The 10,469-nt window shown below is 30.3% G+C and overlaps 2 protein-coding genes across 2 annotated transcripts; both read left to right on the top strand.

Annotated features, from left to right (window-relative positions):
- The first annotated feature begins 145 nt into the window (after positions 1 to 145).
- LOC112769572 (non-specific lipid-transfer protein 13-like) lies at positions 146 to 1,707 on the top strand. Its single transcript, XM_025814077.1, has 2 exons — positions 146 to 195; positions 1,410 to 1,707. Exons 1-2 carry the CDS (start codon positions 146 to 148, stop codon positions 1,705 to 1,707), a joined length of 348 nt encoding a protein of 115 aa, XP_025669862.1.
- Positions 1,708 to 6,867: 5,160 nt separating this feature from the next.
- Positions 6,868 to 8,693, top strand: LOC112771426 (zinc finger CCCH domain-containing protein 2-like). The gene has a single exon (XM_025816176.3). The coding sequence runs from the start codon at positions 7,234 to 7,236 to the stop codon at positions 8,455 to 8,457; it is 1,224 nt and encodes a 407-aa protein (XP_025671961.1). The 5' UTR covers positions 6,868 to 7,233; the 3' UTR covers positions 8,458 to 8,693.
- The last annotated feature ends 1,776 nt before the right edge of the window (positions 8,694 to 10,469 follow it).

Genomic DNA, 10,469 nt, shown 5'->3' on the forward strand with positions numbered 1-10,469 from the left:
CTGTTTCTAAATCATCATGTCTAAATCCAGTTCTGAATGAGAGTTCATTCATGATTATATTACAAATTGCATTGCATTTCTACTCTTCATTTCATCAAAGAAAGCAACAAGAAGAAGAAGGAACATACGAGAGGTGGCTACTATGATGGTGTCGCCGCCAGTTTCCACCGCCATTTCGGATTCGGGTGTTCGCAGGTTCAAATTTTTTGGCAAGTGAAGTAAATTGTTGGAAGCTTCAATAATATAATTAGTAAAATAAAATGAAAATAATAAAAAAACGAGAATTTGCAGAGAGAGAGAGAGAGAGCGAGAGGGAGAGGAGAAAGTGAAACGTTTGTAATGGAAAAGGAGAAAACGAGAAGAACATGAACATAACCGTTCAAGTTAGTTCAACTTCTAACGGCTATTTTGTCACGCTCCATGAGACACGCGCCTTCAAACGATGTCGTTTTCCCCTCAAATATGTGTAACAAACCGAAAATAGCTTTTATTCTTTAACTTTAACGTACTTACAAATCACATCTGGATTCTTATATGATTATTTATACATTGAATAGTAAAAGTAATTATTATTTTTAGATAATACATGTATGTAAAAAAAAATTAAGAGGTTGTTCGAGTCTCATATCTTTGGTAAAAAAAAAAAAAAAAAATAAAAAAAAAAATTAATCATACTAGTATACACAAAAAATCAATCATTAAATTAATTATTTATATAGAATATATATTATAATATAAAATACATATTGAAATAAATTTAACACTATATGTATGTATTTATATACAAATATATGATAACTGATTTTTAGTATAGAAGTAGTAATTTTTTTAAAAGAAAAAACATCATAATTAAATTGTTAATTTATTGTAACTTAATAATACTATAATAATAATTTTAAGCGTTTGTTGGCTTTTTCTTTAAATGTTACCAAAAAAAGTTTTTTAATGAAAAATAATTTTACACTATTACTAATTACAATCAATAATTCTCTTAATTAAAAAAAAAAAAGTAAACACTTCTCATATGCACAACCCTACAAATTAATATATTTTAAAGAATTTTTTAAATAAAAGATAAATAATAGATTATGAGCTATAGCAGGAGTTCTTTTCCGTGGGAAAACAGAACAAAAATTCTTAACAAGTTTCCACAATTCATGGACCACGATACTTGCACATGCATTTTTCTTAGGTTTACACCTGAAAATAATAGCTACTACAACATTATTACGTACTTGATTAAGATATATATACTGGATCTGTATATATTTATTATAGTTTGATCTTCAAAAGCATCATCATTATTATTATTATCATCATATAGTATTATTCAACAGTGTATATATGATGCAAAACATAGGGGTTGTAGGTTCTTTTGTTAGTGTTATTGTTATGTTGATGATATGCAGATCAGAAATGATTGTAATAATTTCAAGGGAACCATGTGATATAGTGTACTGGGATTTTGTGACATGCGTTAGGTACCTTGCAGGTTATGAATCAGAACCAACCAAGCATTGCTGTGAAACTGTGGCCACACTCAACAAGGAAGATAAGCAATACACCGAACTAATTTGTCAGTGTATTGAGGACTTGGCAAAGGGCATTCGCATCAAATTTGATTTGGAACGCATTCAATTTCTCCCAGATAGATGTCACATGCCTATCACTTTCCCCATTTCTAATGACTTCAATTGCTCCATGTAATTAGTTCATTATTCATCAAAAATCTGTCTTAGCTTAATCGTTTTAATTATAATTATGTCACTGCTAATTATATATATATATAACGAGGTCTTGTTTTATTTTGCAGCATTCAATCAACGGCGAATTGGAAGGGCAAATTAAAGGTATAAGACAGACAGATATTATCTCTATCTTTCAAAGTGTATAATCGCTCTGATAGTAATAGAAACTGGAATCCAATTATTTTGATATTATTCAATTACAATAATCAAGTGTGAAAGTGATGCAAGCATTTCATGTTACGTTCATGAAAGATACGGAATCCCAGTAAGCAATTTAACAATTCAGCGTGTAATTATATTCTGGCACATCAATCAGCAACGAAATAAGGATTTTTTTTTCCCCTTTCTCTTCTTTAATTTATTGAAGTGACACTTCCATCTGATGAATTTAGTATCTTCTTGTCTATTTATATCCTCCTGTATCTTTTAAAAATTAATGTCTCACTAAACCAAACAGCAAATATGTGTCACTATATCCATGTTTCATTGAGATATAATTAAACATCAACCAAAGCTATCATTGTCTGTTATAAGGGACATTTTTTATTTGTGATGTATCTAATTAAACTTAAAAATGGTAGCATTTAAAAAATCAGAAATGTATAGCATAGTTCATACATTTACATATTAATTATACTACGTATATATCCTAAAAAAGATTAGTTATTATATTAGTTATTTGTATAAAATACATATTAAAATATAAAATATATTAAAAATGAGTTAAACAACAATATATTTATATACAAATATATAATGACTAATTTTTGTATTTATATAATATTTTTATTTACCTAATTAGTATTATTAATTTCATAAATTTTTGTTGTTTACACTAAATGACACTCTTTCCGTTTTAAAATAATTATTGCTTTGATTTTTTTTTAATTTATAAAAATGTTAAAACGACAATTATTCCAAAATGAAAATAGTAAACAAGAATTGGTAATATAGGACTTGAGAATGGTACGGTGTCGCATTTATTGTGATGTCTCTAGTTGATGGACATGGTGGCGGTATCAAAGGTAGCCAATTTAATTTGAGGATAAAAAAGATGCACCCTAGTTGGGAAACATGCATGCATGATGCAGTATATGATTGTAGAAATTAGAAGTGGCGGATGAATTGAATCAAGATAAGAGTTGCCATTCCCTAGTAAGTTATGGTGTTCAAAAGCTAGATAGTAGCACCTCCCTCTTTGGAGAAAATGTGGTGTTCATCCATATGAGATGTCAAATATCTATTATATATTACAAGTATAATAATTGGGGAAAATTAGATATACGTATTATTGTAACAAGAAAATTGATGAGGACAAAGCAAAATATTCAAATAATAGAAGTATTTAGAGAAAAGAGACAATTTCTCAAAATAATGAACATTTGCACTATCAATTGACGATGAGAAATCATCCTGCATAGTTATAATTTATGAACTTCCAACCATGTGCTTAATTATGGATGGATATATAAGCTGGTGCAATCTTCTACAAAGTTGAGCATATTAATTACAGCTAACGCGTTTTTCATTAATTAATTAGATGAACATCATGTATGCTTAAATGTTATTGCTATAATTTAGTGAGATTAATTTTGGTGCAGTAAAATAGTTTTTAATAGTAATTCAATCATTTTTTTTTTTTGAATAATTATTCATGTGACTAAAAAGTTGTTAGATATAATATTACATGATTAGATATATGTGTAATATTATTTTATACTGATAGTATATTAAAAATAAATTTTATTTTATTATCAAAAGTTCAAATAATTCAATTCCTTAAAAATGTGTTTATAATAAAAAAAATTGTTATTCTTTTAATTCTAATTAATTTAGACTCTCCTTTTTATTTTTATTGGCAAAATATTTAGGTGAATTTAGTACTAATAAACTCTACACACTTAATTATTAGTGTTTATTAAAAAAGTTACAGATCTTATACCAACTCAAAAATATAAAAAAAAACACCAAACATACATTATTTTAAAGAATAATACTACAGTAAAAAGTAAAATTTTGGTAAAAAGTAAATATTATATTTTTTTGTAACGAAAAAATCTACAAAAAAAAATCATCATGTGCAATATATATGTTTTTTTTTTAAATTTAGTAAAGAAAATTTATTTTTATTTAATTATATTTTTCACTAAAAAAAATTATTTTAAAATCTCTGTTAGTTGTACCATTTAGCTTATACTTATAAATTTTGAACTATTGAAAATTAGACAAACATATTGACCATGGACTAACTCGGTGAGGAGCAATAAAAATAGCCAATAATTGAATCAAACTGCAAAATTTAATTGGATTTTACTAAAATTTAGTAGTGGTATTAATTATATGTAATTGAATCATATATGAGCCCGAAAGGCCGGGGTTGTGTGAAAGTGCGTTCTCTATTTTAGTATATGGGAGGTGGGATACTCAAAAGCTTGTCTGATGAATGATGATCACTTTCTCTTATTCCTTTGCATGTAAATTCCTAACTTCAACTTGTCCCATGACTTGATATTGATGGAAGTGTATGTGTCAGTTATGGCTTCCCCTTCGATCCATCATGCTGATTCATTATTCTTTCTAGGGAAAGAGAGTAGCTGTGATAAAAGCTTTTAAAGCACTGCATGGTCCTAAAAGTTTGGTCCCATATCTTCTCTAATTCAGTTTTAAATTTCTACTACCTGTTTGGGATTATTAATTATATGATTATCTTTCTTTTAGTATTATATTCTATCAAATTTTTTAAGTATATTTTATAGAGATAAAAAAATATTTAAATCAATAAAAATATAAATTTTAAACTTCTTAATACGTTGCATGTACTAATGATGGATTGAAAAAAGGTAAAATTTAATATTTTAACTCTTTAAACAACACTTAAAATACTCTTTATTAGCTTTTCTTTCTCAGGATAAATTAAAATACAAAATATTAGTCAATTTTGATATGTGGGAAAGTTTTGTTAAGATAAAAACATTTAACAAAGAGTTAGCTAAAAAGTTATGTGAAAATACGAATGTATAACTATGTAAAAAGTTAAATATTTTGTATGTATATGTGTATTCAAATTTAACTAATATTTATAAGGAGTTAGCTAAAGAGTGTCATTCCAAAGAAATTAGTTAAGAAAAATAAAACAGAAAGTTTTGACTCTTTGAATTGTATTATCAATATATTTGATATATGTAAAACTTAAAAGAATTATATTTTTATTTATAATATTATTAAAAAATATGTCTAAAATATTTGTTAGCAACATCCTATTTATAGACATATATCAATCGCCTACTAACCAAAGTTTTATAACTAGAGACAATGGAATGTATAATTTTGTGGGCCAGTGCTGATGTTCTATAGGCACTGCTGCCCCGGTTATTTGCTTGTTTCAATGGGCCTGGGCGTTATTTCATTATTTTCATTCAATGAAATCAGTGGGCTTCCACAGCAATAAGAGCTCTAAAATATAGTTATTAGAATCAAATTGATAATCAAATTATTATTAGATTATTAAATTATTAATTTAATTAAAAATTATAGATTAAATTAATTAATTCAGTTATAATTAATAATTATATATAAAATTTTATTTTATTTTATATTTTTTATAATAAAAATATTTTTTTAATTTTATTTTATGTTAAATTAATTATTATTTTTTAATTATAATAATTTATTAATTAATTTATATTTATTATACTTTTCAGATGTTTAACAAAAAATAAATAAATATCATATATAAAAAATAACAATGTTGTCTAGTTTAATTGGATTTTACCGGACTTAACCGGATTGATTTATTTGATTTTAATTGATTTTAACTAATTTTTTTTATCAAAATTAATTAAATTCGAGCGAATTCATTACTTCACCGATTCAAATAATAATTCAAACCAAATTAATAATTGAATTTTTGGTTCGACCGACAGAGTTGAATCGAATTGATAACTATGCTTCAAACTAAAATACAGTGCTAAACATAGGAATTAAAAAACGACTTTAATGTTAATAGATAAAAAATAATATAATCTTAAATATATATGCATTTAATAATAACTAATGAAAAAGTTTTTTTTTTTTTTTGGTTTTTCAATATCTCCTAACTCAACCGTTTAAGTATTAATCTGTTACGAATTTACATTTTATTTAAAAATTTGTTACTAACCAATAAATTATTGTATGTATAAAATGAGATTAAAATCCCTATAATTACTTAGAATGAATGAATTTATCACTCGATTAACTTAAATTAGTTAACTAATGAAAAAGTTATGATAATTATATATTGAATTGCTATTATGCTATTATGTAATTACAATAATTTACAATTACTGCAATTTAAGTTACTCAACGGCCTTCACCAGCACTATTCATGGCTCCTCATCCGCCACATATTATCACATTTTATTTGAGGTTCAACCACTTCACTTTCTTCAGTAGTTGAACCATTATTTTATAAACAACCAGCACAGTATATATTTCATTTTCCTTAGATACTTTTGCCCTTAGCTTGCTTTAGACTCACACCATGCTTTCAATCAATAACATATTATTGTAGCGTTCTTAAAAGCTAGACAAATTCACTAAACACAGACATTATTAAAAAAAAAAAGTATAAACTTGGTCCAAAATAATCAAATAAATAAATAATAGACACCAATTATATATTCCTATTTGTTTCGATCATATCAGTAGATAAAAAAACATAAAAAGAAAATAGACAAGTTTTCACACTAGCTGTTTTTACTACTATTTAAATGTCCGTATTTTATATTTTGATAATCTTAATAAATAGGTTTGGTAAGTTATTTTAATCTTGAAGGACAATCAGTCAAAATTTCTTTTCTGGTAACACTTTTTTATTTTCAGTCAATGAGAAGAAAAAGAGAAAATAATTAAATAAATAAAAAAATAAATAAAAGGGGATATGATAAAGCTAGAAAAAAAATAACAAAAGAGATGCAATGAAACTAACATATCGAAATGGTAGTCAAATTGAAAAAAGTCTCTTATTTGAGAAGATGGAGCCCTCATTTCATGTGATCTAGAATTCTCATGCTACCTGTGATGCCAACATCATCCATCTTTTAATAAATTAAATAGATAGATTAAGAAGAGAGAAGAGATATTTGATACATTTCCCCATTATACATATTCGTATTCATAGAGGTCTTAGAACAATTACACATAGCCAAAACCACTGTCTTCAATGAACTATGAAACTGCCACATACCCCTCTTTTGCATGCTCATCTCAAATGTTATGAAGCCACGCACCTATCCCCACACCACCATCCTTCTCACTATTTCTCTCTCTTATCTCTCTCTTCCCTCAACTTCCCTATATAACTTGCCCCTTATTTTCCTCTTTATCAAACACATACAAACCCCATTATCGTATTTGCACGCTCGCTTCCTCCCTCTTACCCCTTTCTTTTCCAAACACATACTATCATATAGGATACACAACAAAACTGTGGCCAAACGCCAAAATGAGTATCTGTTCCGATCAGCAGCACCATCACAAGTTTTACCCTTCTCAACAACTCCTTTCTCCTAAGAAGTCCCTCAGAGATATTGACGTTCCACCAAGGAAGCTCCTCACCCGTCGAGCCGCCGCCGTCGACGCCGGTGAAATGTTCTCCGACGACACGCTTTTTCAGAAATTCCTCCCTTGCAACAACCCTGCTGACGATTCTGGCTCTGACGGCGACGACCCATACTCATCCGACCACTTCCGGATGTATGAGTTCAAGGTCCGCCGTTGCACTCGCAGCCGCAGCCATGACTGGACTGACTGCCCTTTTGCCCACCCAGGCGAAAAGGCCCGCCGTCGCGACCCGCGTCGGTATCACTACTCTGGAACGGTCTGTCCAGAATACCGCCGCGGCGCGTGCAGCCGTGGTGACAGCTGCGAGTTTGCACACGGCGTCTTTGAATGCTGGCTCCACCCTGCAAGGTACAGAACCGAAGCATGCAAAGATGGAAAGAACTGCAAGAGGAAAGTGTGCTTTTTCGCGCACACTCCGAAACAACTGAGGATCCTTCCAGTTACAATGAGTACTTCGAATGACATCTCTCCATGCAAGAAGAACAAGCTTTTCCTGAACCCTTCGTCAGGTTCTTCTAGTAACAATAGCTGCTGTTTGTTCTGCCACCACTGTGCCGGTGGTGGTGGTGCTGCTGCTGTTAATTCTCCAACTTCGACGCTTTTAGGCATGTCCCGTTTTTCGCCGCCGCTCTCACCATCGTCATCCGCCACGTCGCCGCCGGTTTCTCCGATTAGTAGGCTGTCCCGCTACGGTGCGTGTCGTGCTGGCGGTGGTGGTGGTGGTGGTGCCAGTAACTTGAGTTACAAGGACGTGGTTAATGAATTGATGAGTTCTTTGGAGGGTTTGAGTTTCAGCGACGCTTTGAATTATAGCGACGTTTCAGGTGTTTCTGCTGCAAAAGTAGCAACTAACATGCCGTGGGTTGATGTTCCTCTGAATTGTGAGGATCAGCAAGAGTTTATTTTTTCTCCGTCTTCTCCAATGATGATGACCCCAACAAGAAGCTGTGATGATGATGGGAAATTTTCTAGGTTTTTTATTAGCAACGAAAACAAGGTGGTTGCTCATAAATCTAATTCCGATGCTAATATTTCTAATGATATTAATGGTGCGAATAATTGCCCAGCTCCTGATCTCGGATGGGTGAATGATCTTCTGATGTAGAAGTTGAAGATGATGATGATGGACTTAAGAAAATGGTCAGGATGATTAGCAAGTGTAAATACTATGGCGTCTATTGTTAATTATTGTTTTCTAAGTATTGTTTTGTTTCATTGCTTTCTGAATTTGTTGCCAAGTTTGCAACTATTCTGTAATTTGTGCATTTGAATTTATAATTTAATTTCATCTTGTTTTTGCCTTGTTATGTATAAAGGAGTGTGCTTTGATTATTCATGTTATTTTGGTTCGTTCTCTTCATTTTTATTTTTTGAAATAATTTTATTCGGACGTGTGACGTATTCAATTGGCCTTATCTGATTTAGTAGCGGTACCAACTATTAACGCGGTGAACTAACCCTAAATTGGAGAAAAGCTAATTCTATGGGATGAGGAATCAGATCAGTATGATATTTTGTTTTCTGTTAGCTCTTGCAGGTAAAGAAAGAAGATTCGTACACATGGCAAGCATGCAAGCCATGTCGTGGCTAAGATAAACATTAGATTTTGTTTTGTTTTCCTCTTTGGGTAAATAAATTATCTTGGTAGTCTTTTATAGCACCTTGAATATTTCATCTCTATTAGACATAGAAAAGCGTTGACAAGGATGATGATGAGGTGGGTACCAAAAATGGCCGAGTGATTTGGAAATTATGAGAGAGATAAATAAGATGACGGAGTAAATTGCAATTTAAACGTCGCTGCCATGCTAGCTTAGTAGAGAATCTTGGAAAACAATGGAAGCCAGAAAAGCTATCTGACCTGGCACGCCTGTCATTTTACTTTTTATTTTTTGAGCAAGGTAAATGGACAAGCGAAATATATATATCATTTTTCTTCACCCATCGATCTTGCGCAGCCATCTTCTGATTTGAATCGAATTAAAACTAAAATGTACTAGCTAGCTAGCAAACGTAGTATATATTTAGTAATCATGTTTATAAGTTAATAATTTCCCGGTAACATGAAGAGCCATAGTTCTAGTCTCTATCAAATACCGTGGGAAATCTAATCGCTGGAATGTTTAATATAATTTTGTTTTTTATAGTTAATATAATTTAATGAGTTTTACTAATTTATGTCTTAAGAATAAGAATAGCATAACTTTTTTTATAAAAATTGTTGAAAAATAAACGCTTTTATATTTTTAATTGTGGAATACATTAAAAATATTAAAAAATGTTAGATGTACATAAAAATAATCATTAAAATTAGTTATTAGTATAAAATATATATTAAAAATAAATTAAATTATATATATTTATATAAAAATATATAATGATTAATTTTAGTGTGTAAATAAATTTTTTAATTATTATTATATTTTTAAAATATAACCGACAAAGTTAACTAAATCCTAATTTAATTTAATGTTGAAATCAATTCGAGTCGTAGTCATTTGTTGCCAGTTTCAATTTTTCACGGTTTTGGAGAAGTGCTACTGGTAGTTATTGGCAACTCTTGGTTGCCGGTTTGTGACCATCTGGGTTACCTATTGATGGTAGCTGCCATAATAACCTCACAAAATGATGTAGACAACAGAATGGCATCCACTATAACAATCACCAAGTTTTGGAGTCGTGTCTATTAACCCCTTTCTCTTTCACTTTCACTCTTTGTCTTTTCCTTGTTAGAAGGAAATAAACAGAGCATACACTGAGTGACGAGGAGCCCATACTTTCATGCTTGTGATATTGTTCAACATTGGTTGGGTACAGAGAACTACCGACACATGTGAATGGTACGTTTTTTGGTGATAGGCCGATTTACTTTATCTTTCTGCATGCACAACGCAAATTTGCCGCTGAAAGATTCTCAATGCTCGCCATGCATGGCGTGCACCTTCATGCATTTATATCTCAATCATGCTACCTTTACATGCAGTTTGAAGCTTAGTTCAGCTGTGCGCTGGGTTATTCCATCTGCAGATTCCTACGTATGTTAACACTGCTCCATGGAAGAAGACTGACACATTATAATCAGAGTTGAAAAGGTCTTACATCAAAGTAACTTGCATG

The sequence above is a fragment of the Arachis hypogaea genome, chromosome 18 (genome assembly GCF_003086295.3).
Source record: "Arachis hypogaea cultivar Tifrunner chromosome 18, arahy.Tifrunner.gnm2.J5K5, whole genome shotgun sequence".
Lineage (NCBI taxonomy): Eukaryota > Viridiplantae > Streptophyta > Magnoliopsida > Fabales > Fabaceae > Arachis > Arachis hypogaea.

Excerpts from the sequence above, each read along its gene's own strand:
- LOC112771426 (XM_025816176.3), top strand. The coding sequence starts at position 7,234 with ATGAGTATCTGTTCCGATCAGCAGCACCATCACAAGTTTTACCCTTCT.
- LOC112769572 (XM_025814077.1), top strand. The coding sequence starts at position 146 with ATGGTGTCGCCGCCAGTTTCCACCGCCATTTCGGATTCGGGTGTTCGC. Across the intron at positions 196-1,409 it reads TCGGATTCGGGTGTTCGCAG|ATCAGAAATGATTGTAATAA; the intron begins GTTCAAATTTTT and ends GATGATATGCAG.